Source organism: Hemiscyllium ocellatum, chromosome 39, assembly GCF_020745735.1.
Source record: "Hemiscyllium ocellatum isolate sHemOce1 chromosome 39, sHemOce1.pat.X.cur, whole genome shotgun sequence".
In the NCBI taxonomy this organism is placed as follows: Eukaryota; Metazoa; Chordata; class Chondrichthyes; order Orectolobiformes; family Hemiscylliidae; genus Hemiscyllium; species Hemiscyllium ocellatum.
Window position 1 is genome coordinate 20,211,065 of NC_083439.1, and position 14,503 is coordinate 20,225,567.

Below are 14,503 nucleotides of genomic sequence, written 5' to 3' on the forward strand. Positions count from 1 at the left end.
TATTGGTGATGGAGGGAGTGGATGCTTGTGGATATGCTGCCAATCAATCAAGTCCTGGATGGTGTCACGTTCTTGAGTATTGATGGAGCTGCACTAATCCAGATAAGTGGGTAGTATGCTGACTTTTGCCTTGTAATGGTGGACAGAGTTTAGAGAGTCAGGGAATGAGTTACTCGCCACAGTATTCTTAGCCTCTGACCTGCTTTTATGGCGAGTTCAACTGAGTTGGTCAATGGTAATGCCTAGGGCATTGACAATGAGAGATTCAGTGACGGTAACGCCATTTTTCTTTCAAGGGACAGTGGTTAGATGGTCTCTTATTAGACACAGTAACTGTCTGACATTTGTGTGGCATAAATGTTACTTGCCACATGTTGACCCAAGTGTTGATATTGTCCAGATCTTGCTGCATTTGAATTTGGACTGCTTTGGTAGTTGAGTCTTGAATGGTGCTGAACACTATACAATCATTGGTAAACATCCCACATCTGACCTTATGATGAAGGTAATTGATGAAGCAGCTGAAGATGGTTGGGCCTTGACATTATCTAGATGAAATCCTGTAGAAATGTCCTGCAGCTGAGATGACTGACCTCTATCAACCACAACCATCATCACATAAAGAAACCAACTGATTTACTATCCAACTCCTTTCAAAGGCACACTTTTTATCTCTATCTCCTTTGTCACCAGGGAGTTCTGGAATTATTTCTCCCAAACTCTTCTCTTGAGGAATTAACCTTTACTATGCAAATACCCATAACTTGAGCAGAGAATTATTTTAGTGATAGTGAATGGGTGTACATTTTTGGTATGTTTAAAAGATTTATAAGCATTTGTCTTTCCACATCTAAATTATACACCAAGTCACTGCTACTTCAGCAAATAACTGCCCACAAATTCCGTGAGAAGAATAAGTTAAGTGATCAGCTCGTCTAGCTTTCTTTTCTGGTGACAATGGTTTCACTGGGAATGTTGATCAAGACATTTGGACAGTTTCCTGTTTCCATAGTGTTTAAAGTCCACTGGAAAATATAGCATTTTAATATCACACGTAAGTGATAAACTAACATTCCTTCAGTATAACACCAAAGAAGTGGAGTGGATGATTTGTGATTTAATCTTATGATTTTGTTTTTTCTTTGATTTTGTAACTTAATGCTTATTATTCTAAATTTAATTTACAAGCAAAATTGCAACAAACGGATTCCTTTTTGATTGCTGTTCCTACAGGTACAATGTTATCTTTACATTAAAGAGTTTTGATAGATAACTGTCACATACTACACAACCCAGCAACCATGCATCATGCTCTGTTGTATATAGTGTCATAGAGATCCACAGCACTGAAAAGGGTCTTGCTGCCCTCGCGTTTGTACTGATCAAACTCAACAATTCTAATCCCATTTCCCAGCACCTGGACCATAGCCTTTTGTGCCTTGGTACTACAAGTGCACATCTAAATACGTCTTAAATGTTACGAGGGTTTGTGCCTCTACCACCTTTACTGGCAGTGAGTCAAGATTCCCCCACCACTCTAGGTGAGCATGTATTTTCCTTGCATCTCCTCCAAATCTTCTGCCACTTTCTTTAAATCTATGCACCACGGTTACCGAACGTCAGCAATAAGGAAAACAAACTTACTTTTGTTGCAAGTCGACATTCCACAACTCTGATATTGTAGTGAGCTGTTGCAGCTTTATTCATTTCTATGCAACTGTTCGCGATCACAAACACAGCTTCTTTTGGAAGTTTTACATTGGTGGCACGAAGTGGGTTGAATTCAATCAACTTGGCCTATGGAAAATAAAACGACAAATTATACAGATGAATCTGTTGCATTGTCTGACAAATGGATTCAGGGCAACCAGCATTAGAATCCAAAATTATGGAGTTCACAATATTACTCATATCTCTAATGTAGTAATCTTGTTTATTAATGGTTGCTTTGACCCCATTTACTCAGTTGGCAACTTGAGTGCAAAGTAACTAACTGAATTTTCACTAGGGGCATTTCTCATTTGGGTGGTAGCAAAAGATAGTTAGGTTGCTTACATGCAAAAACAAACTTCAAAATGATAGGGTGATTCCATAAAGATGTTTAAAATTATGAAAGGGTGTGATAGAGAAGATCGAAAGAGATCACTTCCATTGAGGGACAGTCTCTAATATGGATGCAGAGATAGAAGTTTAAACACAAGTGATTTAAGAGCAGGAGAAACTTCCTTTTCTTCACAGACTACAGTGAAGTAGTGAAATGCCAGTGACTAAAACTGGGAACAAATTAACATTTTATATCCAGGTTAGATATAGGTGGCAGAAGGGAAAGAAGTAAGGGATTTATCAAAAGTACAAATCATTGCTCATAGTTTTTCTGTTGTGGTTTCTTTATATATCTATTTAAATACAAGTGGCCTCAGCACCCATTAGCCACAGCAGCGTCACCACTCTTTGTTTTCTAGTTGCGATTCCTGGAAACTATATGCATATGGATGTGTGGTGAAAGTAGGATGGGGCTCAGCAGTAATGTCCTCTTCAGTCAAACAGCCTCCCAGACACACAATGGGCTTTAGCAAAAAGAATTAATACTTGAGTTAGACATAGGATGGAATCACCATCACAGCATAAGTCAGCTATTGCAGCCTTATTCATTTCTATGAAACTATTCGCAATCACAAACACAGCTCCTTTTCGAAATTTTTCACTGGTGGCACGAAGTGGGTCGAATTCAATCAACTTGGCCTATGGAAAATAAAACAGCAAATTAAACAGTTGACAGGAAGAACATTTTGGAGCTGATTTTCACCACGGAGAGCTTCTCCACTGCAGTGAAAATGGCAGAAATCACGAGAAATCCTAAATCCCACCCCTGTACCCAGCATTCTCCATTGTCTTGGAGGTGGGATTGTGGGTGGTCCAAAGGTCATGCATGAGCATTTCAAAGCGGGTACCTCCATTCGAGTCAGATATTAAAGCCCCTGAAGTCTGGAGCCCAGTATGTGGAGAAGGTCTGTTCTCAGGTTATTTCTTTTTGATAGCCTGGGAACCCCTTTGGGGAGGTGAGGTATTCACGTGAGTATGGCCCCAGGAAACCTTGGAGGAGGTCAGGTATGATTTCAGAGTGGAAGGGGAATAAGGTGCTCTTTGGGATTGGAAGCCATGATAAAGACTGACGTAAAATGGCTTAAACTTGTTGGAACTGTCCAACTTACTGAGAGCTGTAAAATGTTTCATTCAGCACTGACCTTTCAAGAATTGTCAACACCTGTCATAAGTTGTTTTTATGAATGAATGACTGTGCAATAAAGTGTATTCTGCACTATAAAACTGTAAGAAATTGACTTTTATTTCTTTTCTCCTGTTTGCATGGGTATTTGTGTACACAGGTTGAAAGGCATGGTGGGTGGAAGTAGGCACTAAATTGGCATCAGAGTATAAGAGGCCATGGGGGTGGGAAGAGGACTTTAAATGACACTGATTGGCATGGATGGGACCAGAGGGTGAATGGAATGATTGGGATGGGAAGGGTGAGGGGGTGAAGGAATTTGTATATTTTACTCTTTTATTTTAATTTTTGAACAAAGTGCTTGAGCCCCAAGACAGGCCTTCCTCCAGTCTGCCTCAGGTACTGGCAGATCCTCAGCTGTTCCTGGGTCACCTGGTCAGACTTCCAATCTAGTCCAACTCACACCAGCAGCCTGAAATTGGGGTGGATGGGAGGTCTTTTTTAAGGGTTCAGTTTATAGAGCTACAGTTCTCAAAACTGAAGCCTGATTGTAAGACTTTGTGCAGAACTGAGAAAAGTATGTTACCTTTTCCATCTGTCCCTATTCTTCTGAATTAAGTAAAAACATCAGAAAACAGTCAGATCTATTATGAGTACCTGCAATGAAAAGTGTAACATTTACACTTGACCCAACATTCCACTCCATGTCATTTCAGTTGTATGTTTGACGATCATGTACTGCCTGAATCTCAACTAAAACCATAAAAGAGAAACACTTTCATATTTGCTAGGGCCTCAGACAGTGTTGTTGCCAAGTGCAGCAAGACTTGCCAAGACTCGTAGATAATAACTTGTCAGCAGCAGCATTCCTACGAGAATATCCTTATTGTACACCTACTGAGTGTGAAATTATATATTGCTCAGTCACTATTAATACTGAAATTATGATTAAAAATACAATTCTGCAGTTCATCTCAACATAATACTGTATTTAAGCATAAAGTCTGTTCAGAAAGGATGACCTTCCATTTACAACTACTGCACACTACAAAAGACGAATTAACAAATAAAAGTGATCAAATGCAATTTTATACAAATATATGAAATTATTAAAAATAGTTTTAAAATTACATTTTGCTCAACAAGGTGTTAGTATGAAGTTCTTGTAAATGGATCAAACATTAGTTCAAACTATCCTACTATGGATATTATCCTATTTATTCAAGCTGGCTCTACATATATAGAATTCTTTTTCATAGAATCCCTACAGTATGGAAGCATCATTTGGTCCATCAAGTCCATACTAACCCTCTGATTATCAGGCCACCCAGACCCAATCCCCTACCTTTTCCTTGTAACCCTGCATTTCCCATGGCTAACCCACCAAGCGTGGACACCATGGGGTAATTTAGCATGGCCAATCCACCTAACCAGCACATCTTTGGGCTGTGAGAGGAAACCCACGCAGACACTGGGAGAATGTACAAACTTCACACAGACAGTCGCCCAAAGCTAGAACTGAAACTGGTTCCCTGGCGCTGTGAACCACGTGATGCCCCTGTCTTTCAGAAGACATCCCTCACAAGTAAAACTCTGTACATCTACTTCTGTTCAACACTAACAGAGCACTGTCAATAAATGTCACTCACTATCCATTCAGAATAGCATGTCTTTCTGAGTATTTGGTTACTTTGGTCTTTGCTTTGCAATTAAAGGAAATGGGTCTGTGAAATATAAAAGGCAACTGAGTATGAAATTCCTGTGTTGTCTTCTTGGAATACACACATAGTACCGTAACCAAGTATTCTAATATTTCAAATACTCATTCTCACGTCAGGTAGAAATATTATCAGTGACAAGTAGAAAGCATTAAGCCAAATGTATAGGTCACCACAATCTGCAAGTTTCACTCTCAAGTATACACCATTTTGACTTGGAACTATATCTCTGTTACTGAGTCAAAATCCTGGAATGCCCTTTCTAACAGCACTACGAGTGCCCCTACACCCAAGAACTGCAGTGGTTTAGGCAGCTCTCCAACACCTTCACAGTAAGTAGGGATAGCAATAGCCCAACAACACCCATTTTCCATAATCAAATTTTAAAAAGGATAAAATTGATACCTGCACAAATTTAACTATCATTGTTCTTCATTGCCACCTATGTTTCATACTGTAAAAGCTATGTCTCAATATAACTGGATAAACAATTATTACCTCTAGCCTTCTTTGAAAGTCTTCCCATATATCGAACTTTATCAAAAGTATCCTGTAAATCTCTGTAAATGGTTTCCACTATATAGCTCTAAAGCATGAATTCCAATTCTTGAGCTTTCATTAACTTCTCAAAGAAATCCAGCAGAATAATAGAACATTGTCCATTACTCTCCATAACATTTTGTACTTCAGGTAAGTTATTTAGATTGTGTTATTATGGTTCCAGATGAAATAACCCAAACTGCTAAGTTCCCTGAAAAAGAGGGATGAATGTGCTCCCCTTGTTTATTCACCCACACACCTTGGTTGAATGCAACAAGGTTAGTTTATAAAGCATCCCGTCCCTTGTGAATACCTTTCCCCCTGACCAAAATGAACTTATTTTTAAAACAGGCCAATTTAACCAGACTTTCTTGAATCATCAGAAAGTGGGTTTATTAATTAAGAAACGTGAAAGGCAATAGTAACGCAACACACAGATTTGAAATAAGTGGAGAGTTCAAAGATACAAGTTAAGAAAATAAATATACAGATCAATTGCTGAATTACTTGTAACAAGCAAGAATTTGCTGCTATTGCAATGGAGGTACTGTCTGCATTGACGTTGGTAGTTGAACAGTCAGTTTCATGAAGCTTGTTTTTGTAGGCTAATTGAAGATCCTGCATCCTGATTCCTCCTTGTAACTGGTTTGTACTCAAGAGTAACAGAGGGTCTTCCTTTACATACAACACAGGAATAATTCTTTGACTGTAAATTTCACAGCAAGTTAATGCTCAAAACCAGGAAAGTACATAAAAAAGAAATCAGTCCCACCAGCCCACTCCAGAATACTCAAAACTAGCTTCTTAACCCTTTTTTTGAAATTTCTTGGAGAGTAATAGATTTTTCTGCAAGAGGTGACTCTCTGCTGAGAAGAGTGAGAGGCAGTCAACCAGTTTCGTTGCTTCTTAAGTCTCCCTGTTTGAAGTTTCCCTGACAATTTACATGTGCAACATTCCATGGGTTTCAGACAAGCCTTTGTCATACAGTCACTGAATTTAAAGCCACAATTTTTCCGTAGCCATCCTTCTTTTTAGTAGTACATATTTTGGAATTAAAAATTTAAAATGAGCAAAGTACTTTGGAATTCTGACCGGTCATCGATCACTTGCCACATAATACTTCAAGACATTTGCCTGCTACAGCTATTGGTCTTCAACTTGCCAGTTTCATGTAGTGAAAACATACTTCATTGCTCATTTCCAAGATTCCAATATAAGCATAGCTTATTTCTCCTTTCATTTCCTGGAGACTTTTAAGATGCTTTTCTTGCAAATGTCTAGTTCATGGTTCATGTGCTTTGGTACATCATTTTTGTTTCAGGAATTAAAGTCTAACCATAGAAAATTGAATAATAATAAATAAAGCACCTTCATTTAAAAGGTTAGGTTATGTTGCTTTAAGAAACTAACAATTAGGAATGATTTGGAGATGCTGGTGTTGGACTGGGATGTAAAAAGTTAAAAATCACACAACACCGGGTTATAGTCCAACAGGTTTAATTGGAAGCACACTAGCTTTCGGAGCGTCGTTCCTTCATCAGGTGGTTGTGATGAAGGAGCGTCGCTCCGAAAGCTAGTGTGCTTCCAATTAAACCTGTTGGACTATAACCTGGTGTTGTGTGACTTTTAACAACTAGGACGGTAAGGTAGCTAAAATGCTGAGCTTTAGTGATGCCCAGATCACCTAAAACAAATGTCAATTCAGAGGGTTATCTAGTTTGATTAATAGAATCAAAAAAGAAGTGGAGCTATAAAGATAGTAGATGGCTTTCTTAGCTCTTTATGTGGTGTCTTCAAAACTTGCAGTCATGTCTGCTCAGACAATCAGAGCAAAGTTAGCTTAAAAGCATTCAGTAAACACTAGAAGTCAGATTAAGGACAGTCAGAAAACTGCATTGTAAATGAGATGGGTGGAACTTATGAAGGCTTTCTGGTTTCAGTTTGCCTGGAAATCTGTTTGCTGGAACAGGTTAGTTTCACTTTGAAGCTGGGAGAGTACTGAAGCAACAAAAATATGCTACCTCCTTATGACTTAACCCATTGTGAGGTATGTTGTAGAATGCCTTCCAAAAGTCCAAAAATAACACATCAACTGGTTCCCCTCTGTCCACTCTGGTTGAGATTCTTCAAAAAAACTCTCATAAATAAGTCAGGCATGACTTCCCTGTCATTAAGTCATGCTGACTCTGTTTGATTAGATTATGATTTTCCAAATGTTCATCCAGTACTTCCTTAATAATTAATTCCAATACTTTTCCAACAATAGATATCAGGTTAATTAGCTTACAGTTAGCTGATTTTTGCCTCCCTCCCCCCTTTTCTGCAGTTTTCCAAATCTCTGGTACTTATCCAGAATCCAAGGAGTTTTGGAAAATTACAACCAATGTATCCAATGCATAAATCTCTTTGATTACTTAATTTTCGCCACTTGAATGGCGCAGTTCAATGCACTCAGAAAAAGTGTGAAACGATTGAATTTTTCCATTTAAAATATATGCTTAGTTTCCTTTAATTTGAAAAGTAATGTGTGGAATGAGTTAAGTATTGGATACACATCATAGTAGCCACTTCATAGAAGTGATGACTTTTGCAAAGATTTGAAATTTACACATCACACACCGTTCCTTTCTCTGCCAGGAATGAAATCGACTGGTCCATACCCCCACCTTCAGTGCCAATGTATCGCTCACACTTTGCACAGATCTCTGCAATTTCCACCTAGAAATAAGTTGAGAAGAAGTGTTAAATGTGGTCTACATATCAAACTGAATTCATACCAAAAAAATCACTTTGTTTAGTTAAAGAAAATTTATCACCACCCGCACACTTCCTTCCAAGTTACACACCATAATGGCCTGGATCTTGTCACAAATTCTTTCATTACCCTTAGGCCAAAACCCTGAATATTCTTTCCAAATGGCACCATGAATTGTTATGAAGGCGTAGAGGTACTATACCTTTAAGAGAGTTGAAAAGCTAGCAAAACTGCCTGACACAGCACAAGGTGTTCTGAACAAGGTAACAATGTAACACATGGTTGATATAAATAGCAATCATGATTGCCATGAGACAAAAATAAATTCAAATTCAGCCAATCACTTTAAATTATGCTTCAAGATACCAAAATCCAATCACATTTGAATTTAGTATTTTGATAATATTAAAATCAATGAAACAATCCGATGTTCAGCAGTAAAGAAATGGACATTTTGAACAGCTAGAGGAAGAACTGCCACAGAAACTGCTAGGTCAAGAGCTCGCTCAGAGGTCCCTGTCTGGGGAAAGAGTTTGCACAGCAGAACATCAAAACTCACCTGGAAAGAAGCTACAGAGGAAAATCTACTGAGGAAACTTGGCAAAGCTGACTGAAACAGGTTTTTTTTGTAAATCTTAATCGGGATTTGTTTAATCGGACTAGCGTTGTAGAGTGGGAGGTAAAAGATAGGTTTAAGAGAAAGGAGTTGTAAATTCATGTTGAGTTTAATATTCTCTGTTGGACTTAAAGAATAAAGTTGTTAATTTTTACTTTAAATAGTGATCTTGGGGATAGCTCTTTGCCTCGCGAATTTTAACAGATTACAGCACAGGTTCATCTTTTCTATGTTGCTGGTTTAAATTAGCAGAGGGGTTTACCCTGTGTCGTAACAGAATGGATGCACCAGATGGACGATAGCTGCAGAAGGTTGCACAACACCATCTTCGCAAAGGCAATTAGGAATGGGAAACAAATGTCTTGCCAATGATGCTCATGTTGCATGAAAAAAAATACAGAAAAAACCTACTGATTGCATATATTTCCCACCTCAGTGACAATCCCCAAGGTCTGCATCTGTTTTTCTCAAACATTGAATAATTTTCAGAGCTGATTTTAACAAATTAATTGTAAGTCAACATCATGAGGTTGTATTAGGGGAATTAATGAAACACTGCAACGTGCAGAATCTTGCATGAAATATGTTGGGACAGTCCCAATCCTCTCCTTGATCAATTGAGATCCATAGTCTTGAGTCGGAAAACATGAAAACATCAGAGTTAGTGGGTATGTTATCTGTAATGGGGTGGAAGCATTTGGTACAGAAAGCAGATGTACAAAGTGGAACAGTCATTTTCATGTTCCAATAGTGACACAATCTACATCCACTCAGCTGAAAAAAAAACAAGTTTTAAAACCAAACTATAAATATGTTAATTTCAGAGAAGACTGAAAATCCTCAGGGTCTGTTACAAATGGAAGCTTGCATAGCATGGAAATGAGAACAGAGAAAAATCTGCCAAAATTGGTGAGGTTGAAGACAAGGTCCTTTGTTATTCATTCAGGGGATGTAGGCACCAATGGTTGGACCAACATTTAATGCACGGTCCTAGGTGCCCCTTAAGAAGAAGGGTAATAAGCTGCCTTTATAAGCCTCTGCAGCACATTTGGTATAGGTACACCCATCATAATGCTGTCCTGGTGGGAGCTCCAGGAATTTGACCAATGACACTGAAAATACAGCGATTTGTTTCCATGTAAGAACAGTGTGTGCCGTGAAGGGGTACTTGCAGGTGGTGGTTTACTTTTGTATCTGCTGCCTTTATCCTTCTAGACGGGAGTGGATAAGGCTTTGAAGGTGCTGTTTAAGGAGCATTGGTGAACTTTTGCATTGGTGATGGTGGAAATGAATGTCTGTGGATGTGGTGCTTTGTCCTGGATAGGTTCAAGGTACTTGAGTTGCGTTGGGAATTGCACTCATTCAGGCAACTAAGAAGTATTCCTTCATATTCTTGTCTTGTGTGTCACAAACAAAGAAGAGTACGAAAACCAGATGTTTTCAAAATGTAGGTAGAGAAATAACAAAGTAAATGTTGTGCTGCAAACGGCAAAGTGCCAAGACAAAAGGACAGTAAATATTGAAACTATAAACAAAATAGCCTGAGACTACAAGAAAACAATTGATAGATAGATCATTAAAATCAACTACAATAAGAAGTAGCCCAAGTAAAGCAAATAGAATATTGGGTTGCACACAACACGTGACATCGAACCTAAATCATGGATGTGTTACTGAGTCTACACTGTGAATTAGCTCATTCCTCTTTTGAATACTGGGTACAATTCAAGTAGAATGCAGCAAGGAGACTAAAGCATATGAAAAGATGCAGAAGATACCAGAGCTACAAAACTTAAACTAGACTATACTTTAGAAAGTAAGGTGTGATGAGTACAGAAATGGATCAGTTATGAGTAAAACTGAAGCGCCGCCCATTCTGATATATAATACAACTACTGGGTGCAGCATCGGGCATTTGGAGGCAGTTCAGATAGTTCTGAGCAGTTGCAGATGAAGACGATCATAGTTTCTACTCTTCATGTCACCATCAGTACAAGTTAATCTTTAAGTAATTAATGCGATGCAATAAACACATCTTGTTACAGGAGCCTCTTCTGCTGAGAATTACCAGTGACTTATTCTTCAACACAATCAATTAATAACACTATGGATTAATGCTAAAGAAAGACTGGCAGCAGCAACTGCTCAAAAGAAGAACATGATTATAACACCTTGGGCAGAAACATCTTGAAGTATTCAAATTCTAATGCTATTTAAAAGTTGAGCCATGGCCGATGGCTGAAAAAGAGAGGTGATAGGATGAAACAGATATAACTACCTAAATGTTATAAAAGTATTTGTCCAAAAATTTTGTTGAGCTTGTTGTCCAATTTCATTCTTTAGAATTGCTGGCTAGAGGTCTCCATTTTCTGCAGCAATCTTAAATCTGTTATCAAAGTTCTTTCCCAATCATATCAGATAAGAAATGGCACTCACAATCACCTCCATTTAGAACTATGGGGAAATTCAAATGAACATTGTTACATCGCAATGCATCAGATTTTCTGTTTCATCTAACAAATAGTTTTGCTAAAACTATCAGATATGTTCTTATCCTTTGTTCCACAAGTGGTCAATTCTGCAGAAAACACTAAATTCTACGGTAACTTCCATGGCTATTAAACTTGTAGAATTGTACTTTATTATATACATATGATTAAATCTACAGTCACAACCACTTTCTAGAGTTATTTATGAATTATTACCATAATCTGACCTTCACAACAATGTGATATTTGTTTAATCAATCAATAACTAATATTGTTGTGGTTCTGTTCGCCAAGCTGGGAATTTGTGTTGCAGACATTTCGTCCCCTGTCTAGGTGACATCCTCAGTGCTTGGGAGCCTCCTGTGAAGTGCTTCTGTGATCTTTCCTCCAGCATTTGTAGTGGTTTGAATCTGCCACTTCCAGTTGTCAGTTCCCGCTGTCTGCAGCAGTGGTTGGTATATTGAGTCCAGGTCGATGTGCTTATTGATTGAATCTGTGGATGAGTGCCATGCCTCTAGGAATTCCCTGGCTGTTCTCTGTTTGGCTTGTCCAATAATAGTGGTGTTGTCCCAGTCGAATTCATGTTGCTTGTCATCTGCGTGTGTGGCTACTAAGGATAGCTGGTCTGTCATTTCGTGGCTAGTTGGTGTTCATGGATGCGGATCATTAGCTGTCTTCCTGTTTGTCCTATGTCATGTTTTGTGCAGTCCTTGCATGGGATTTTGTACACAGAGACCAGCCAGGGAATTCCTGGAGGCATGGCTCTCATCCACAGATTCAATCAATAAGCACATCGATCTGGACCCAATATACCGACCACTGCAGCGGACAACTGGAACTGACAACCAGAAGCGGCAGATTCAAACCACTACAAATGCTGGAGGAAAGATCACAGAAGCGCTTCATAGGAGGCTCCCAAGCACTGAGGATGTCACCTAGACAGGGGACGAAACGTCTGCAACACAAATTCCCAGCTCGTGAACAGAACCACAACAACGAGCACCCGAGCTACAAATCTTCTCACAAACTTTGAATGTCTAATATTTTCCACAATGAATGAATTGCATGGTTTTATCTGCACATTATTTAGATTTTAACAATTTTGTGAAATATTTTTTAAAAATCAATTTCAACAGTCAAACCGTGGTATCTTAGCAACACAGGTGAAAGGCTGGTGAAAGTATTCACCTATTTACTTCCAGGAACAAGAGAAACTCCTTCTACTGGACCAGGCTTTGCAGTAATAATAAAAACGAATGCGTCAGTATTCACCTTCATTAATCCTTTGAAACTGATAGCAAGTTCTGGAGTCTGCAAAAAAGCAGTTGAACCTGGAAATCTAAATGTTGCTGTTAGTGATTTCATGCTTTTCAAAAGGATGTACTGTTGAAGTCCATGCAGGCTGCAATCAAATAGGATTTGCTATGTTGATGAAAACATGCCCTTTTAATTCTGTTAGTCTTTCTATAAACATCCTTGAAATATTGAGCACTGTTGAATGGGATGTAACTGGGATATTAATGGAATAAATAATACTGGGTTCATATCTACTTATGAAAAATTCCTCTGAAAAAAAACATTTAAATTTGTGAATGGTAAAATTTCTGATAAATATTAACATATTTTCCAGCTATGCCTGTCTCTTCGTAGGATATGTGGAACAGTCCATCTTCCGCAACTACACTGGCACCACCCCCCACCTTTTCCTCCGCTACATCGATGACTGTATCGGGGCTGCCTCGTGCTCCCACGAGGAAGTTGAACAGTTCATCAACTTTACTAACACCTTCCATCCTGACCTCAATTTCACCTGGATTGTCTCAGACTCCTCCCTCCCCTTCCTAGACCTTTCCATTTCTATCTCGGGTGACCGACTCAACACAGACATCTACTATAAACCGACTGACTCCCACAGCTACCTAGACTACACTTCCTCCCACCCTGTCCCCTGTAAAAACGCCATCCCCTATTCCCAATTCCTTCGTCTCCGCCGCATCTGTTCCCAGGAGGACCAGTTCCAATACCGTACAGCCCAGATGGCCTCCTTTTTCAAGGACCACAGATTCCCCCCGGACGTGATCGACGATGCCCTCCACTGCATCTCCTCCACTTCCCACTCCTCCGCCCTTGAGCCCCGCCCCTCCAACCGCTACCAAGACAGAACCCCACTGGTTCTCACCTACCACCCCACCAACCTCCGTATACAGCGTATCATCCGCCGTCATTTCCGCCACCTCCAAACGGACCCCACCACCAGGGATATATTTCCCTCCCCTCCCTTCCCCTATCAGCGTTCCGCAAAGACCACTCCCTTCGCGACTCCCTCGTCAGGTCCACAACCCCCACCAACCCAACCTCCACTCCCGGCACCTTCCCCTGCAACCGCAGGAAATGCAAAACTTGCGCCCACACCTCCTCCCTTACTTCTCTCCGAGGCCCCAAGGGATCCTTCCATATCCGCCACAAATTCACCTGCACCTCCACACACATCATCTATTGCATCCACTGCACCCGATGTGGCCTCCTCTATATTGGGGAGACGGGCCGCCTACTTGCGGAACGCTTCAGGAAACACCTCTGGGACGCCTGGACCAACAAACCCAACCACCTCGTGGCTCAACACTTTAACTCTCCCTCCCAATCCACTGAGGACATGCAGGTCCTTGGACTCCTCCATCGCCAGAACATAACAACACGACGGTTGGAGGAAGAGCGCCTCATCTTCCGCCTGGGAACCCTCCAACCACAAGGGATGAACTCAGATTTCTCCAGTTTCCTCATTTCCCCTCCCCCCACCTTGTCTCAGTTGATTCCCTCGAACTCAGCACCGCCCTCCTAACCTGCAATCTTCTTTCTGACCTCTCCGCCCCCACCCCACCCCGGCCTATCACCCTCACCTTGACCTCCTTCCACCTATCACATCTCCATCGCCCCTCCCCCAAGTCCCTCCTCCGTACCTTTTATCTTAGCCTGCCTGGCACACTCTCTTCATTCCTGATGAAGGGCTCTGGCCCGAAACATCGAATTTCCTGTTCCTTGGATGCTGCCTGACCTGCTGTGCTTTAACCAGCAACACATTTTCAGCTCTGATCTCCAGCATCTGCAGACCTCACTTTTTACTCGAAGGTATTTTCCACTTAAACAAATTTATGATGTTTT

At 40.2% G+C, this 14,503-nt stretch overlaps 1 protein-coding gene across 1 annotated transcript in view; it reads right to left on the reverse strand.

Annotated features, from left to right (window-relative positions):
- Positions 1–14,503, reverse strand: part of galk2 (galactokinase 2) — a 116,499-nt gene that overhangs the window by 40,303 nt on the left and 61,693 nt on the right. The window contains exons 6-7 of the mRNA XM_060853265.1: positions 8,104–8,202; positions 1,645–1,797 (exon numbers count right to left, since the gene is read on the reverse strand). Coding sequence (XP_060709248.1) covers positions 1,645–1,797; positions 8,104–8,202 — 252 coding nt within the window. The remainder of the gene's footprint in view (positions 1–1,644; positions 1,798–8,103; positions 8,203–14,503) is intronic.